This window comes from Lepus europaeus, chromosome 10 (assembly GCF_033115175.1).
Source record: "Lepus europaeus isolate LE1 chromosome 10, mLepTim1.pri, whole genome shotgun sequence".
In the NCBI taxonomy this organism is placed as follows: Eukaryota; Metazoa; Chordata; class Mammalia; order Lagomorpha; family Leporidae; genus Lepus; species Lepus europaeus.
Window position 1 is genome coordinate 71,796,163 of NC_084836.1, and position 20,114 is coordinate 71,816,276.

Here is a 20,114-nt window from a genome sequence, read left to right on the forward strand (position 1 = left end):
TGCATATAGGCTAGAAACAAACTGCATTGTCTTCCATGAGCATTCCCAAAAAACTCTTACATGTTGTTCGTGTGTATTGTTGCTTTTTTTCTCATTTCAGTTGTCCACAGAAAGTATACACTGTTTGAAGCCACAAATAAAAATCAAAAGATAAGCTTCAGGTAAGCTATAAACACAAAAAGTAGTATATCAAATAATAAAATAGCTGAATTAACAAAAATTTAATCTATGGCCATATATAAAACTGATGATAAGAAAGAGAAATAGTCCAGGAAAGAAATCTGAATAATATAATTTATTTCAGAATGTACTTCTCTTTAGGAAGCCTGATGAGATGCCAGCCAGGGAGAAACACGCTGACCCTGAGGTACATGTGGACTCATCCCAATGCTGGGAGGATTTTAGTCAGCATAACAATATTCACACAGTGCAGCAGGTTGTTGAATACCGGGGGAAAGAGAAATCCTTTCACAGGAAGAGGAAATTCTTTCCATGTGAGAATCTTTGTAACAGCGATGCTTGCAACAAGTCCATCATCATGGTTGGAAAAACAACTTGGGCCGAAAAAAAAACAACTTTTCTTAAAAATACCTATTTCAGTAAGCATCAAGCAACATACTCAGAGAAATTCTACAAATATTTGAACTGTGAGGAATGTCTCATTTACAAATCAGATCTTACAGTAAGTCAATTACTGCACAAAACAAAAAATCACTATGGATGTATCCACTGTGGTAAATCTTTCAGTTGTAAATCTGTCCTTACCATCCATCACAGAATTCACAGAGGGGAAAATTTCTTTGCGTGCAATGAATGTAGAAAAATAATTTCCAAGGATCTAGGTCTCATTAGAATTCAGCAAATTCACACCGGACAGAAAATTTATGATTGCAGTGCCTATGAAAGAACATGTTGCAGGAAGTCCCACCTCACAACAAATCAGAACAAACCTTATGAATGCAATGAGTGTGGAAAAGCCTTTGACCATAAGTCACACCTCATAGTGCATCAGAGAATTCACACAGGGAAGAAACTTCATGAAGGTAATGAATGTGGAAAAACCTTTTGCTGGAATTCTGAACTGATTAAGCATAAGAAAATTCACACAAGGGAGAAACTTTATGAATGTAATAAGTGTGGAAAAGCTTTTTGCTGGAAATGCAACCTCATAACACAGCAGAGAATTCACACAGGGGAGAAACCTTATGAACGCAATGATTGTGGAAAAGCCTTTTGCTCAAAATCCAACCTCATTAAGCATCAGAGAATTCACACAGGGGAGAAATCTTTTGAATGTAATGAGTGAGGAAAAGCCTTTGGAAATAAATCACAGCTCATAGTGCATCAGAGAATTCACACAGGGAAGAAACCTCATGAATGTAATGATTGTGGAAAAGCTTTTTCCTGTAAATCTGACCTCATAAAGCATCAGAGAATTCACACAGGGGAGAAGCCTTAGGAATGTAATGAATGTGGAAAAGCCTTTGGCCGTAAGTCACACCTCATAGTGCATCAGAGAATTCACACAGGGGAGAAACCTCATGTATGTAGTGAGTGTGGAAAAGCCTTTACCCAAATGTCAGCTCTGATTACACACCGGAGAATTCACACAAGGCCAAAACCTCATGTATGTAGCGAGTGTGGAAAAGCCTTTTGGTGGAGGTCAGTTCTCATTGCAGATCAGTGAGTTCACATGGGGGAGAAACCTTATGAATGCAGTGAGTGTGGAAAAGCCTTTAGCTCAAAGTCCAATCTCAGAAAGCATCAGATAACTCACACAAGTGAGAAACCTTAGGAATATAATAAGTGTGGAAAAGCCTTTTAGCAATGTTCAGCATTCATTACACACCAGAGAGCTAGCACTAATTAGACATCAGAGAATTCACATAGTGGTGAATCCATATGAATGTAGTGAGTGTGAAATGCATTTTCACATAACTCAAGCCTCATGAATTATCAAAAAATTAACACATGAAATAAATTTTTGTATGCAATAAATATTTTTTCCAAGTGTTGCACTTCAGTGGACATCAAAGAATCCACAAAAATGAAAAGCAAATTATCAGTGCAATGATTGAACAATTCATCCTCAGCTATTGCTCTTCAGCATCTTTTAAGGAACTCAGAGATGTAAAAGCATATAAACATGGAAAAATTCATTATCATAGGCCAGCTATCACTGTCTACAAGAGAAAATCCCTATGGAGGAAAATCCCTATGAAAGCATTAACAAGACGTAGAAAACAGTGCAAAAGTGTAATGAATGTGGAGAAACCCTTTATTGAATGTCACACCTCAGCAAGTACTAAGGAATTCACATGAGGGAGTAACATTGTATATCAGAATCATAATATGTTTTCTTTAGAACCTAACTTCTCTTTGACATGCAAGCTGCACCTGGTCTCCCATTGTTGAGTGGAAAATGCAAATGAGCTCTGCTTTCATATTTTAATTTTGATAACAAATAAGCATTTAGTCTTTAACACTCTTGTGTTTGAAATACCATATTTATAATTTACAATGTTATTAACTAATGTTGCCATTTTTCTGTCTTTCCTTGATTCTTCCCACACACAGTTCTACAGAACAGGTAATGATGTAACCACAGGCATTTCTATTAACTCATTTGATGGCTACAACACAAAACACTCACTGTGAATGATGGATCTTTTGTCCAGATGGAGCAGTGACACTTGTGACATCTGTAGTCTTGACAATCACTTATTTGCCTCTGTGTACACATTCTAATTTTGCTGATTACTATATCTGTGTATCAGTTGTAGAGAAGACACTGTCAGTGTTCAGGTGACATATGTTCCACAGAAGTATCCCTGAGGTTAGTCTGTGTTTATTTTTTAAAACAATTTGCAGCTAGTAATGTGTCATATCTGGTTGAAGATGTTGCCTGTGCTATGAGCATCCCACGTAAGCTCCTGTTCAATTCCTCACTGTTCTACTTCTGATCCAGATCCCTGAGAATGCATTTTGTGGAACCAAACACCGGTCCTGTCACACACACTAAAGACAAGGGTAGGGTACCAAACTCTTGCCTTTGGTCTATTGCAATTCTATCCATTGTGATTATTTTGGGAGTGAATCAGAAGATATAATCTATTTATTCTCTATCTCTGGCTCTCTCTGGTTCTCTCTGGCTCTCTCTCTCTCTCTTTCTCTGAGTGTGTGTGTGTGTGTAGGTCTATCTACTTTTCAAAGAATCAAATCTTTTTAAAAAATTTGTCTCTGAAAGGCAAAAGAAGTTGAAAATACATACACATAGATATCATCCCTCCAGTGTTTTACTCCCCATATGGCTGCAAAAGCCAGGTGTCCACCGGACCAAAACCAGGGGCCCTGATTTCCGTCTGTATCTCTGACACAATTGTTATAAGAACAATTATGTGATATCTTTCCCAGGTACATTGCAGGGATCAGGCTCATGAAGCCCATCAGCACTCTGATATGGGATTCCAAGTACGTGTTTCAAGTAAGAGCTTAATTTTATTTTTGGTTATAATTCTTGCCCCATCAGTATTTACTTTCACTTTTGTTCCTTGGACAATTTTCTTTCCACCTTATTGAAGTGATTTACTTTTTTTGTAACTAAATCCTGACTTGATTGGATTCATTTGGCATGTTTATTACCTGTTTTATTTCAATGAATTCTTTGGACATGATATATGCAGTTAGCTAGTAGCACCACAAACAGGACTTCCCTCATCATTAGCATTGCAGCTCCACATTGCTCAAGCCCCAGCCCTTCAATGCATCTCCCAGGATTGTGCTAGCCAGAACTATGCAACACTGCTACAGAGTCATCCCATCCATTAGAAATCTAAGCCTTCACCTCATAACCAAATGCCATTAACAATTTCCAGAATTCAGCCTATGCATGCCAGCCACAGGTACACTAGATGCCATGATAGTTCTGAGAGTTTGAAAAAAAAATGAGAGAGAACTAAAAAATCATCCATACATTGATTGGTGATTCTTTTTATTACCATTACCTCTCACAGCTAGATATTTCTATTTCTATTCTAATTTCTACCTCCATTTTTTTCCTTCTAATTGCCCATTGATCCATCCTCCAGTGATACTATTCAGATTGTTGGGGAGAAGTCAAATCACGCTAAAATCTGCTGTGGACATTGGTGATGTCTTGTAAAATGTCATGTTTATTTTGTTTATACCACAATTATTAGTTGAATACTAAATTCTAACAGAGGTGAGGCACCATAGCACCATATGGAACTACTACCAGGAGTAAATCACATGTAGATATGATGTGTGCCAGATGAAGGGAAGAAAAACACACCATGGAAAAATCATTAAGACCTCTTTACCCTTGCCACAAGGGATCCTGTCATCTCACACCTCTGGTGCCAGGCCTCATAGTTCCAACCACTGATTGTGCTACATTGTAGTAAGGCATTATTTTGTGCATCCCAGATGTACTCAAATCCCCAAACATGTAAGCATGGTGAGGATCACAAGCTCCTGAATTCATCACTTCCTCAAACATACTAGCACAACTGAGGGAGCTTGAAACCTGTCTCCTGTTCTTGAATATGTAAGCACCCTAGAGTATTTGGATTCTGACCTCTTGCTTCATGGAACATGCTGGCATTCATGGGGGTTTTGTTTGGTGGCCCTGGATCAACAATGTCAGATCACTATGACGCACTCTGTGTTCCCCAGACATGGCTCAGTTTGTGTTTGATATTTCTGTTGACACTGCATCACTATAGTCCCTGCCCTATTCCTACCACACCTCTCGTCTCAGCCCTATGCTGTTGTTCTGAGGCACAAGCCTTGAGGGATGTGCACATGGAAGTACCTTTGTGGACAATTGCTTACCAACATCTGAGCAAACATGGGTGGCCACTGGTCATGGTCCCTCACCTTGGGTATTGTATGAGGTACATCCTTAGAAGAGAGTTGTTTAACAGCAGGTCCCTGGACATTATAATGACCACTGGATTTTGGGAAGCAGCTGCAATGACTGCTAAGATTCCCACTGAGTTCATGCATCATGAACACCTAAAGCATTGCATTGTTTCCCACCACTGGGATGAGTCAGCCCTGGAAACCCCTGGACACCATTCTGTGCCTCAACCCTGCAACTCCCAATCACAAAAATAGATAATTTTGTATATGAAAATTGTCAGGTTATTGGGGGAGGGGGTTAAAGTCTTCAAACTGGCCTCCAACATCTTGCTAGAACCAAGACTCTGTACATCCCTTTGAGAGAGTTATAGGATCATCTACCCCGCATATCTATTCCAGGTCCCATAATGGAAATTCCTTCCAGCAGAGGAATAATTTCCCATTGAATCTTTTTCAGTCAGCAGAAGTTCAAAATCTCAAAGAGAAACAACCAATGATGGAGGAGGGTAGTGTGCATTTGGGCATAGCTGTCACTTGCTCACAAGAGAGTGATGCCACTACATAACCTTTATTGCATCTCAGTTTCTGGGGATGAAAACCTCATAAATAAGAGGAGAACAGGGTGTATTTTGGAGTATTGGGAAGATATGACACACACTTCTGGGTGTTAAAATAATGCATCAGGCTTCACACATCTTATCCTATGTTTCTGGTCTGAATTTTGATGCAGAAACTATACTTTGGCAGCCCAGCTAGAGCAGGAAGCACCAATGGAGGTGGGTATTTAAGTCTACAAGGGTGTGCATGAAAGAAACACCAGATTGCTTTCCAGTGATCTCCAGTTAGATGCATAGATAATATGCATCAATCCCTGTTAGTTCAATGATCTTTTTATAATGTAATTTCATTTTTAATCATACGCTAATGTTTCCATCTTATGTGATTTCTCAATCCATTGAACATTTGAGAGCATGATAATTATTTTCCACATATTTTTCTACTTAATTATCCTTTTGCTTTTGGTTTTGAAGATTTAAAAAATATGAATAATTTTTAAGGGTCTTGTTTTTATTTTTTGAAAGTCAGAGTTACAGAGAGAGAGATAGAAAGCAACAGCTGGAGCTGTGACATTCTGAAGTCAGGAGACTGGACTTCTTTCAGGTCTCTCATGAAGGTACAGGAGCCCAAGCACTTAGGCCATCTTCTACTGCTTTTCCAGGCCAAAGCAGAGATCTGGATCAGAAACTGAGCAGCCAGGACTTGAACTGGTGCCCATATGGGATACTGGAACTTGAGGTGGCAGCTTTACCCACTAGGCCAATGTGCTGACCCCTATAAATAATTAGTTGAAAACCTGAGAGGGAGGTAGGGAGAAGGAGGGTGGGAAAGATAAAGATAAAAAGAAGGAGAAGGAGAGAGAGAGAGGTTTTGCCCAGCTAATGATTTGCTCTGTGGATATCCACCACAGGTGAGGTTGGTCTAGGAAAATTTCAGAGCCAGAAATTTATTCCATGTTCCTCACACGGGTGGCAGAGACCAAGCCACTTGAGACATCACCTGCTTCTTCCCAGCAGTCACCTTAACAGGACAGCAATAGAGCCAAGACTTGAACTCTGGTTTATATTTAGGCATATATATATATATATATATATATATATATATATATATAAATTTTATCTAAAATTTTGTTACTTGAAGTGTTTCCTATATATCTGTAGAAACATCACTGATTTTAAAGTTATTTGGTACATTGCTAAAGTGGGTAGCCTGTATAACAATATCTTACATTTTTGTATATCTTTGCTTTATCTTTTTAACGTTTCAGTACTTCGCATTTCTGTCAATTATTTATTAAACTTTTATGTGATAAATATAAATTTCCAAAGTACAGCTTATGGGTTACAAGGGCTTCCCCCCCTCCCATAACTTCCCTCCCACCCGCAACCCTCCCCTTTCCCGCTCCCTCTCCCCTTCCAATCACATCATGATTCATTTTCAATTCTCTTTATATACAGAAGATCAGTTTAGTATATATTAGGTAAATATTTCAACAGTTTGCCCCCATATAGCAACACAAAGTGAAAAAACTACCGTTGGAGTACTAGTTATAGCATTAAATAAGAGTGTACAGCACATTAAAACAGAGATCCTACATAATATTTTTTTAAAAATTAATTTTCTATGCCATTTCCAATTTAACACCAGGTTGTTTTTTTTTCATTTCCAATTATCTTTATATACAGAAGATCGATTCAGTATATAATTAGTAAAGATCTCATCAGTTTGTACCCACACAGAAACACAAAGTGTAAAAATACTGTTTCAGTACTAGTTATAGCATCACTGCACATTAGATGACACATTAAGGACAGTTCCCACATGGGATGTAAGTACACAGTGACTCCTGTTGCTGACTTAACAATTTGACACTCCTGTTCATGGCGTCAGTAATCTCCCTAGGCTCTAGTCATGAGTTGCCAGGGCTATGGAAGCCTTTAGATTTCGCTGACTTTGATCTTATTCCGATAGGGTCATAGTCAAAGTGGAAGTTCTCTCCTCCCTTCAGAGAAAGGTACCTCCTTCTTTGATGGCGCCGTTCTTTCCACTGGGATCTCACTCACAGAGATCTTTCATTTAGGTCTTCTTCTTCTTTTTCTTTTCCATGGTATCTTGGCTTTCCATGCCGACAATACTCTCATGGGCTCTTCAGCCAGATCCAAATGCCTTCAGGGCTGATTCTGAGGCCAGAGTGCTGTTTAGGACATCTGCCATTCTATGAGTCTGCTGTGTATCCCACTTCCCATGTTGGATCTTTCTCTCCCTTTTTGATTCTATCAGTTAGTATTAGCAGACACTTGTCTTGTTTGTGTGATCCCTATGATTCTTTGACCTATCAGAGCCATCAATTGTGAACTGAAATTGATCACTTGGACTAGTGAGATGGCATTGGTACATGCCACCTTGATGGGATTGTATTGGAATCCCCTGGCACATTTCTAACTCCATCATTTGGGGCAAGTCCGATTGAGCATGTCCCAAATTGTACATCTCCTCCCTCTCTTTTTCCACTCTGAAATTTAACAGGGATCACTTTTCAGTTAAAATTTAAACACCTAAGAATAATTGTGTGTTAATTACAGAGTTCAACCACTAGTACTAGAACAACAACAACAACAACAACAAATACTAAAAAGGATAAAGTATTACATTGTACATCTAGAGTCAGGACAAGAGCTGATCAGGTCATTGTTTCTTATAGTGTCCATTTCACTTAACATGTTTCCCCTTTGATGCTCAGTTGTCGCCGATCAGGGAAAACAAATGATATTTGTCTCTTTGGGACTGGCTTAATTTACTCAGCATGATGTTTTCCAGATTGCTCCATTCTGTTGCAAATGACTGGGTTTCGTTTTTTCTTACTGCTGTATAGTATTCTATGGAGTACATGTCCCATAATTTCTTTATCCAGTCTACTGTTGATGGGCATTTGGGTTGGGTCAAGGTCTTAGCTATTGTGAATTGAGCTGCAATAAACATTAAGTTGCAGACAGCTTTTTTATTTGCCAAATTAATTTCCTTTGGGTAAATTCCAAGGAGTGGGATGGCTGGGTTGTATGGTAGGATATGTTCAGGTTTCTGAGGAATCTCCAGACTGACTTTCATAGTGGCTTAACCAGTTTGCATTCCCACCAACAGTGGGTTGGTGTCCCTTTTTCCCCACATCCTCTCTAGCATCTATTGTTGGTAGATTTCTGAATGTGAGCCATTCTCACCGGGGTGAGATGGAACCTCATTGTGGTTTTGATTTGCATTTCTCTGATTGCTAGTGAGCTTGAACATTTATTCATGTGTCTGTTAGCCATTTGGATTTCCTCTTTCGAAAAATGTCTATTGAGGTCCTTGGCCCATCTCTTGAGTGGGTTGTTTGTTCTGGTGTTGTGGAGTTTCTTGATTTCTTTGTAGATTCTGGTTATCAACCCTTTATCTGTAGTATAGTTTGCAAATATTTTTTCCCATTCTGTTGGTTGCCTCTTCACTTTCCTGACTGTTTCTTTTGCAGTACAGAAACTTCTCAATTTGATGCAATCCCAAATGTTAATTTTGGTTTTGACTGCCTGTGCTGCTGGAGTATTTTCCAAGAAGTCTTTGCCTGTGCCTATATCTTGCAGGGTTTCTCCAATGCTCTCTAATAATAGGATGGTTTTGGGTCGTAGATTTAAGTCTTTAATCCACGTTGAGTGAATTTTTGTGTAAGGTGAAAGGTATGGGTCTTGCTTCAAGCTTCTGCATGTGGAAATCCAATTTTCCCAGCACCATTTATTGAATTACTGTCCTTATTCCAGGGATTAGATTTGGATCTTTGGTCAAATATAAGTTGGCTGTAGATGTTTGGATTGATTTCTGGTGTTTCTATTCAGTTCCATTGGTCTATCCGTCTGTTTATGTACCAGTACCATGCTGTTTTGATAACAACTGCCCTGTAGTATGTCCTGAAATCAGGTATTGTGATGCCTCTGGCTTTGTTTTTATTGTACAAGATTGCTTTGGCTATTCGAGGTCTTCTATGTCTCCATATGAATTTCAGCATCATTTTTTCCAGATCTGAGAAGAATGTCTTTGGTATCTTGATTGGTATTGCATTAAATGAATAAATTGCTTTTGGGAGAATAGACATGTTGAAGATGTTTATTCTTCTAATCCATGAGCATGGACGATTTCTCCATTTTTTGGTATCCTCTTCTATTTCTTTCTGTAAGGTTTTGTAGTTTTCATCATAGAGATCTTTAACGTCTTTGGTTAAGTTTATTCCAAGGTATTTGATTGTTTTTGCAGCTATTGTGAATGGCATTGATCTTAGAAGTTCTTCCTCAGCCGTGGCATTGCCTGTGTATACAAAGGCTGTTGATTTTTGTGCATTGATTTTATATCCTGCTACTTTGCCAAACTCTTTGATGAGTTCCAGTAGTCTCTTAGTAGAGTTCTTTGGGTCCCCCAAATAAAGAATCATATCATCTGCAAAGAGGGATATTTTGAGTTCTTCCTTCCCAATTTGTATCCCTTTAATTTCTTTTTCTTGCCTAATAGCTCTGGCTAAGACTTCCAGAACTATATTGAATAGCAGTGGTGAGAGTGGGCATCCCTGTCTGGTACCAGATCTCAGCAGATATGCTTCCAACTTTTCCCCATTCAATAGGATGTTGGCCGTGGGCTTTTCATATATTGCTTTGATTGTATTGAGGAATGTTCCTTCTATATCCAGTTTGCTTAGGGGTTTCATCATGAAAGGGTGTTGTATTTTATCAAATGCTTTCTCTGCGTCTATTGAGAGAATCATATGGTTTTTCTTCTGCAGTCTGTTAATGTGGTGTATCACGTTGATTGTTTTGCGAATGTTGAACCTTCCCTGCATACCGGGGATGAATCCCACTTGGTCTGGGTGGATGATCTTTCTGATGTGTTGTTGCATTCTATTGGCCAGAATTTTATTGAGGATTTTTGCATCTATGTTCATCAGGGATATTGGTCTGTAATTCTCTTTCAATGCTGCATCTTTTTCCGGCTTAGGAATTAAGGTGATGGTGGCTTCATAGAAAGAATTTGGAGGATTTCCTCTTTTTCGATTGTTTTGAATAGTTTGAGAAGAATTGGAGTTAGTTCTTCTCTAAATGTCTGGTAGAACTCAGCAGTGAATCCATCTGGTCCTGGGCTTCTCTTTGTTGGGAGGGCCTTTATTACTGTTTCAATTTCTGTGTCAGTTATGGGTCTGTTTAGGTTTTCTATGTCTTCCAGGCTCAATTTAGGTAGGTTGTATGTGTCCAAGAATCTATCCATTTCTGATAGATTTCCCTGTTTGCTGGCATACAAGTCCTTGTAGTAATTTCTGATGATTCTTTTTATTTCTGTGGTGTCTGTTGTTACGTTTCCAATTTCATCTCTGATCCTATTGATTTGGGTCTTTTCTCTTCTTTTTTTAGTTAGTTGGGCCAATGGGGTGTCAATTTTGTTTATTTTTTCAAAACACCAGCTCCTTGTTTGGCTGATTTTTTGTAATGTTTTTTTTGATTCAATCCTGTTGATTTCGTATTTGATTTTAATTATTTCTCTTCTCCTACTGGGCTTGGGTTTGGTTTGCTGCAGATTTTCTAGGTCCTTGAGATTACTTGAAAGCTCATCTATTGGTGGCTTTCCAATTTCTTGATGTAGGCTCCTATTGATATAAATTTTCCTCTTAACACTGCTTTTGTTGTATCTCATAGGTTTTGGTATGTTGTGCTTTTATCCCCATTTACTTCCAGAAAATTTTTGATTTCTCTTTTAATTTCTTCTATGACCCATTGTTCATTCAGGAGCATGTTGTTCAATCTCCATGTGTTTGAACGTGCTCTAGGGATTCCCGAGTTGCTAATTTCCAATTTCATTCCTTTGTGGTCTGAGAAGCTGCATGGTATGATTCTAATTCTTGTGAATTTGCTGCGACTTGCTTTATGGCCTAGTATGTGGTCAATCCTAGAGAAGGTTCCATGTACTGCTGAGGAGAATGTAAAGTCCTTAGATGTCGGATGAAATGTTCTGTAGATATCTGTTCGATCCATTTGGGCTATAGTGTCATTTAAATCTACTGTCTCCTTGTTGATCTTCTGTCCTGTTGATCTGTCTATCTCTGAGAGTGGAGTATTGAAGTCCCCCAGAACTACTGTATTGGGGTCTAAGTCTCCTTTTAAGTCCCTTAACAAGTCTTTTAAATAAGCTGGTGTCCTGTAATTAGGTGCATATTCATTGATAATCGTTATATCTTCCTGTTGAATGGATCCCTTAATCATTAAATAGTGACCCTCTTTTTCTCTCCTGACAGTTTTTGTGGTAAAGTTTATGTTGTCTGATATTAAGATGGCTACGCCCGCTCTTTTTTCATTTCTGTTGGCATGGTATATATTTTTCCAGCCTTTCACTTTCAGTCTGTATGCATCATTGTTGGAAAGATGAGTTTCTTGTAAGCAGCAAAAAGATGGGTTTTGTTCCTTAACCCAATCAGCCAATTGGTATCTTTTAACTGGACAGTTCAAGCCATCTACATTCAATGTGGCTATTAAGAAGGAGTAACTTTGCCCTGTCATTTGCCAAAGATTTTTTCTAATATATGGTTTGAGACTCCTGTGATCTTTTGCTGTGAGGTTTCCTTCCTTTACCTTCTTTCATATTGATGACCGTGTTTCTGTTTTTCTGTATGTAACACATCTTTAAGCATCTTTTGCAGGGCTGGACGAGTGGCGACAAATTCTTTCAATTTCTGTTTGCTGTGAAAGGTCTTTCTTTCACCTTCATTCACAAATGAGAGCTTTGCAGGATATAATATTGTGGGCTGGCAGTTTTTCTCTCTTAGTACCTGGGCTATATCTTGCCATTCCCTCCTCGCTTGTAGGGTTTCTGATGAGAAGTCAGCTGTAAGTCTAATTGGAGATCCTCTGAGAGTAATCTGGCGTTTCTCTCTTGCACATTTTAGGATCTTTTCTTTGTGTTTCACTGTGGTGAGTTTGATTACAACGTGTCGTGGTGAGGATCTCTTTTGGTCATGTTTATTAGGGGTTCTATGAGCTTCCTGTACTAGGATGTCTCTGTCCTTCTCCAAACCTGGGAAATTTTCTGCTAGTGTCTCACTAAAAAGGCCTTCTAATCCTTTCTCCCTCTCCATGCCTTCAGGAACTCCTAGAACCCGAATGTTGGTTTTTTTTTAATAGTATCCTGTAGATTCCTGACAGTATTTTTTAGATTTCTGATTTCTTCTTCTTTTCTTTGATGTGACTGTTTCCTTTCCTGTTCTCTGTTTTCTAATTCCGATATTCTCTCTTCTGCTTCACCCATTCTGTTTTTAAGGCTCTCTAATGTGTTTGTCATTTGATCTATTGAGTTCTTCATTTCATTGTGGTTTTTTGTCACTATCTTAGTTTCCTGTTCTACTAGTTGTTTCATTTCATTTTGATTCCTCCTTAATATTTCATTTTCACGCGAGAGATTTTCTATCTTGTCCATTAAGGATTTCTGTAGTTCAAGAATTTGTTTTTGAGAACTTCTTAATGTTCTTATCAATATTTTGCGATCTGCTTCTTGCATTTCCTCTATCTCTTCATCTTCATAATCTTGGATTGGGATGTCTTTTTCGTTTGGGGGCATCATAGTGTCTTCCTTGCTCTTGTTACCTCGTTCTCTATGTTTGTTGTTTGTCATGTTGGAGATAATTTATGTTTTTTTTTTTTTTTTTGCTGTGGTGTTTTTTTCTCGTTATACTATGCCTCTAAGTGGGCTGTCTGCTTTGATGGATCCTTAGAGGCTGTGATGGGTGTGGCCAGAGAGCTCTGCTTGATTCTTCAGGTTTAAGGCTGTGCAAAAAGCGACTCACCCAGATTGTTCTCTCTCTTGCTGCTTGCTGGATTGCTCTCTCTCTCTCTCTCTTTTTTTTTTTACTCAGTTGGGAAGTTGTTTGGCACAGTTGATTGGAATTGAGGGTAGTTGAAATCTGGCCTCTGTGAGTATTTGTTTGATCTACCCCTGGGACCACACAAAGAGTTTATGCAGCCCTCAATGTGTTCTCAAGTTTCATTAAAGTTCCAAAGTTACTGAGTTTGTGAACTCGTTGGCGGTGCTTTACATATGTAAAATGGCGCCTGCTCTTTGTTTTGCTCAGTGAGTGAATAGAGAGGCCTCTGCCTTTCCCCCCAAATGTCTCGGGTTTCTGATGTCTTTGTCTTACCTTCTGTTCATTCCCACGCTGGCGAGATGCTGTGGCTCGCCTCCCGTGGTTGGGTTTTCACGTGGTGGGCTCCCTGTAGGTCCTCTGTGTCACATCCACTAGATCCGGAAGCGTTTCCTCTGCAGTTTTTTTCTTGAATCTTTTCCTGAGGCTACAGTAATTCCACTTTTATGAACCTTTATTTTCCCAAACTACGGCGCACGTCGTCACTATCCGCCATCTTGGCTCCGTCCCTTTTTTTCAATTTTTTTTTTCGTGGACACGTATATGATTTGATTTTCTTATTTGAAACCCACATGAAACCCTCTGATTTTTGTAAGATTTCTGTCTTTATTTAAAAGACATATTAAGGTATAAATAGGGAGGGAAACAGATTTTTAAATCCATGACTTCACTTCTCAAATGCTCACAAAATTTAAGACATATCACACTAAAGTCAGGGCCCAGGAATTACTTCCAAGACTCTCACATGGGTAATAGGTATACAAACACTTTGGCCATCATCCATTGCCTATCAGGCACATTAGCATGAAGGTTCATCAAAGATGCAGAGTTCTCACTAGAACTCAAAGCACACAGTAGCATACAGGATTCAGATATCTCAAGCACTGACTTAAGCTGCTATGACAAAATGGTCACCACAATTGGTGCCTTTGAAAAAAAATATAATAGTTACAGTTGGAGACAAGATGCGATTATGTTAGATAAAGAAGCTTATTTATAAATTTAGTCAACATGTATAATTGAACTTCAATAGAAAACTTCAATAGAAAAAAATTTAAAAACCACTTGTAATGCCACTTTTACAAAAGTATTTTCCCAGGACATTATCCAAGTGTAAGCTAACCAGATGTCATCTGAATGTTAGAGATCCAATAACCTGGAGATTTGTGCTCTTGCAAAGCAGCAAGTTTACACAAAGGTCTATAATATAAACTCCAATGGAAAATTAATGACCATTTGCATTTTTAGTCTTCTTAGGGTTGAAAAAACCCAGCTACAAGACCAACCAAAACACAATGCAAAGATGCATTAACTAGCTTAGAATATTAGTTACCGATGATGCTGGTGTGAATATCTTGTGTATTATTCTATAAAACTTATAAATAATATGTCAGTTCATGTTGCCTTAACAGCTAGAGTGTTATTTGATAGAATGAGTACTTAGGCAATGTATAGTGCACAGAGCATTTTGCTACTATGAAAACAAGTACAGTGTAGTTAGAAGAAAACCAATCAGACTCTACATTAGAAAAACCTATATGAAGACTCATCGTCACTTGTGAATATAAAACATTAATATAAAATGTTAACAGAACATATGATAGTTATTATAAAGGCACATAATATATTTCATATTTAATTTTATTTAACAAAACAATAAATTACACAATGATTACGAACTGTAACTTCATCATCAAAAAAACTACATATTCTGTCATAAAGTTTTATCATTGGACTTAGCAGTTCCAACTGTTAAACACTTAAACAAAGCCATAAGCAGTTTTATTAGAAAAGGATACTGTACATATTTATTTATCAATTCCAGTAAGTTAATAGTCACCGAGCATGTCATTAACATACAGAAATAAACATCATGAAGAGAAGGAAATATCATATATCCCTTATGCATATGAATAACTTGTCACTCCTGAGCAACAGTGCTCATACCACTGAAGTATCATAATACTATTCACATTAATCCTGAGTGAAAAATGGAATGATCTTTTACAGTAGAAATGCAACATATTATAAACAATCTATTAAAAAAGTGTAAAGTGTTTTACAGAATCTACTACAAAATGTCATGAATAAACTACCCCCACTGAAACTCTCTCTCTGTATCTGGTTAGCCAACTCAATATCTTTTTTGACATAATGGTGACATTTATGAGAGACTAGCATATGCAGATGAGGTCAGAGAATAAAAAAGATCTTATGAATTTTTTATTGAAAATACCTAGTGATAAAATATAAGTTATGCAGGGCCACACCGTGAAGCAAAGTTGGCCAGAAGACTGAAAAACAGCCTGATACGGACAAGTACTTTATCAAGGATTCAGATTTAAGATTTAAGATAGATTTTAGGGCAAATCTTTCAATCAGGGGTCAATCAACAACTTGCAATGTCCACACACATATCTGAGTGCCTGGTTTCATCCCATTCCACTTCTCATGCTTCCTTCTTGCTAATGCACACCCTGAGATTGGGGGGGCATCATGTGATGTCATTCACTAGGTAAGACAAGGTTGAGTTAGCATCTTAGCTTAAAATTGGCCCAGCACTAGCAGTTCTGAGCATATGAGACTAGAACAAGTGGTGGCGAGATCTCTCTCTTTCATCAATGTGACCCTTTATCTTGATTTCAAAATTAAAAAAGAAATATTGGTAATTTTGACAGTTTCTCCCCCCTCATATAGGGGACTGCAAATTTTTGTGAATGGTTATCTACTATGAAGATTCAACATGGAAAACATCGTGGTTTTGGTCTTGTTTGACTCCTCAAAAATTGAGCCTTCACATTGAGTAAAAATGACAATGAAAATTTCAATAAATTTTATTTAAAAGGCAGAGTTATAGAAAGAGATGATGATAGATACAGAGAGAGAAAAAGAGTTCTCCATCTACTGATTCACTGCTGCAATGTCTGTGCTCAGTCCCACTGAAGCCAAGCACCTAGAATTTCTCTGGTATCCCCTATATGGCTGGCAGTGGCACACATAAATAGGCCACCATCCACTAATCTGTTTAATGCTTTAAAAGGGAGCTGGTTTGGAAGTTGAGACTCTGTCTCTTGGACTGGTACTCATATGGAGTGTCAGAAGAGCAGGCAGCAGTTTTTCTTGCGGTATCATAAGGCAAAGCCTAAAGTGTAAAAATACACTAGTTTTAGGTTAGATTTTGGAATATTTGATTGTACTGGATGTGAAGAGACTTTCAGAAAGTAGGGCATAGTGTCACTGAGGACCTCAGAAAATATTCTTTACTGAGATTAAGAAGGAAGAGCTAAAATATAATTCTTTCATACCATATTCCAACTAACTTTCCCAGGTTTACATTGTTACTTGAGAAGATCAGCATGAAATTTCTGGGATAAATAATAATATGAAGGTGCAGGTGTAAATGTATGCAACATATAACATGGCTATCTCATGTTATTGTGATAGGTTTAGTGGTTACATAGCTTAAGAAGTTTGACCAATAGAAATATGATAAAGTAATTTCTTTATTTAACCCACTTTTCTCAGTATTTTCCTGCTTTCCATAGAAAATTTCAAGACTGAAATATACAGACTGACAGAAATTTATTTCTTATGGTTCTGGAATCTAAGAAATGTAGGGTCAAGGAGCCAATGCTATGGTGCAGCAGGCCAAAGCACTCGCCTGAAGCTCCAGCATCCCATATGTGTGCCAGCTCAAGACCTAGCTAGTCCACTTCTGACCCAGCTCTCTTCTATGGCCTGAGAAAGTAGTAGGAGATGGTCCAAGTCTTTGGGCCCCTGCACCCAAGTGGGAGACCCAGAAGAAGCTCCTGGCCTCTTGCTTTGGATCAGCGCAGCTCCAGGTGTTGTGGCCAACTGGGGAATGAACCATCAAATGGAAGAGCTCTATCTATCTATCTATCTATCTATCTATCTATCTCTGTAACTCTACCTTATAAATAAATAAATATTATTTAAAAATCTAGGGTCAAGGAACTGGCTGATTTGGTTCCTGATAAAGGACCTATTCCTCACTTGCAAGTGGCCACCTAATTCCTATGTCCTCATTTAGACTTTCTTGAGTGCCTGCAGGTAGGGAGTGGGGCCTACCTCTTATGTAATCAAAATATAAGGCCCTTTTCCTACTGATGCAATCTGAAAATGATTTACCATTCCAAGTGCTGCCAAATTATGTATTGAAGTTTCAATATTATTTTTTCAAAGTTAAAAATGTTGAGTCTATATAGAATGGCAGATGTCCTAAACAGCACTCTGGCCTCAGAATCAGTTCTTAAGGCATTCGGATCTGGCTAAAATGCCCATGAGAGTATTTCAGGCATGGAAAGCCAAGATACTGTGGCAGAAAAAAATGACCTCAATGAAAGATCTCTGTGAGTGAGATCTCAGTGGAAAGAATGGGCCATCAAAGAAGGAGGTAACTTTCTCTGAAGGGAGGAGAGAACTTCCACTTTGACTTTTGCCTTCTCTAAATAAGATAGGAGTTGGTGAACTCAAGAGGCTTCCATAGCCTTGGCAGCTCATGACAAGAGCCTAAGGTGATTACTGACGTCATAAACAAGAGTGTCAATTGTTAAATCAACAAAAAGAGTCACTGTGCACTTACTCCCCATGTAGGATCTCTGTCCTTAATGGGTTGTGCTATGTAAATTAACAGTATAACTAGTACTCAAACAGTACTTTATACTTTGTGTTTCTGTGTGTGTGCAAACTGTTGAAATCTTTACTTGGTATAAACTAAGTTGATCTTCTGTATATAAAGATAATTGAAAATGAATCTTGATGAAGAATGGGATGGGAGAGGGAGTGGGAGCTGTGATAGTTGTGGGTAGGAATGAGGTTATGGGGGGAAAAAGCTGCTATAATCCAAAAGTTGTACTTGGGAAATTTATATTTATTAAATAAAATTTTAAAAAAATGTTGAGTCCATAGCATCCTATGTCTGGCTTCCCAAAATTTATGTCTTTATTTCATGCAAACTATATTCCTTTCATTTTAATAGTCCACAAACACTTTACTTTTCATAATTGACTCTAAATCTAAAATCTAATTCCATTATACTAGTAAAGTAGAATTATTATCTCACTGTATGAATGTGAAAATGGACAGATTATTACTCTCAAATTACAATGGTGGAGCAGGCAAAGGATAAACATCCCCATTACAAATTAAAAAATAGGAAAGGTAATAGTTCCCAATGAATCCCAAAATATAGCATAACAAATTTCATCAAATTTTAAGCTGGAAAATAATCCTCCATTATAGTCTACTTTTTGGAACCACTGAAATGACAGTATTATTCTTATAACTATACAGTGAATCTTTGCTCCCAAATATTTTGTGTGGCTTCACTCCACACAGCTTGTATTTACCCATTAAACTATCAATACTAGTCCTGCTCTTAAGATTTTTTTCAGAAACAATATGCCCATTGAATGTGATATGGTGGCTGTCAAAATCTCCAATCACCTTTAGGATCTTTCAACCTTGTTATTGGAGAAGTGCACATATTCACACTCCAGTGAATCTGTGTTTCCATTCTATAGGTTTGAAAAAGCTTAGATCTTTCTTGATTTCCTCTTGTCCCTGTCCACAAACTCTAAAGGTGATGATTTTTCTCTTTATACCATATCATAATTTTATAAGGAATGATCCAACCACAGAATTGATGATCTTTCATGAGCATGCATTCTCATGTTTTAAATACGGGCAAGATGAAAATTACCCAAAGCTTTCTGTTCTTGTTTTCACATAAATTCCTCCTTCAGTATATTCCTCTTTTTATATGATCCCATAGCCAAATGAACATTTCAATACATGTTTAGAAATCTCTAAATTGGGACTGGCATTATGGTACAGTGAGTTGAAACACCAACTGCAATGCCACCGTCCCATATTGAAACAATGATCCAAATCCCTGCTGCTTTGCTTCAGCTCCATCTCCAATGTAAATTGAGTGGGAAAGCAAAAGAAAATGGTTCAAGTCATTGGGCCTCTGCTACTTGCATGGGAGACTAAGACTAAGATGTAGTTGCAATGAATAAACAGGTGGAATATTTTTTCACTCTTTGTCACTGTTGTCACTCTACCATTCAAATAAATGTTTAACAAAAATATGTCTTCTTAGTTAGCTATATAATTTTATTGCTCAAAATTTTTACCTTTCACGGGGGAGAGTGGCAAGATGGCAGAATAGGAAGGGAGCACACTGATAGTCTGGGAAGAGACAGTTTAATAAAAGTGGAGGTAGTGCAGGTTCAAGGAAGAGTAGGGGAAGAAACAGCAGAGGAAACTCTTCCGGAACTAGTGATTCACAGTGGACCTGCGTGGAGAGCGTGGGAGCCCAAGTTTGGGACACCAGCGGCAGACTCAACACACCAGCACTGGAACGCGAGGTGAGCCGAACCTCAATAGCCTGAGACAACAGCAGGAAAGCAGAAAGAGTAGACTAGAGGGAATGAGGCTTGAAACTTCGTGGGGAAAAGTTCACCAGGCTAACTAGAAGAGAGAGAGGAAAAAAAAGTGACCGATATGGACACGAGTTTCTCTCTGCTCACCTCTCAAAAGTGAGCAAGACAAAGAGCAGGCACCATTTTGGACATACGTCATAAGCAGGGCAACGTCAGGTCTGCACCGGCACTGAGCCTAGCAGAAAAACCTGACTCTGGAGGGAGGGGTGAAATAACAGGAGATTAGGATCTAACTTGGCAACCCAGTGGGAGACTGCAGGAGAATTGGAGCCCACACCGAGGGCAGCAGAGAT

At 38.3% G+C, this 20,114-nt stretch overlaps 1 protein-coding gene across 1 annotated transcript in view; it reads left to right on the forward strand.

The window, feature by feature from the left end:
• Window positions 1–20,114, forward strand: part of LOC133768088 (zinc finger protein 12-like) — a 111,216-nt gene that overhangs the window by 48,960 nt on the left and 42,142 nt on the right. The window contains exons 4-6 of the mRNA XM_062202497.1: window positions 101–161; window positions 322–1,134; window positions 3,415–3,484. Of these exons, the coding sequence (XP_062058481.1) occupies window positions 101–161; window positions 322–1,134; window positions 3,415–3,484 (944 nt within the window). The remainder of the gene's footprint in view (window positions 1–100; window positions 162–321; window positions 1,135–3,414; window positions 3,485–20,114) is intronic.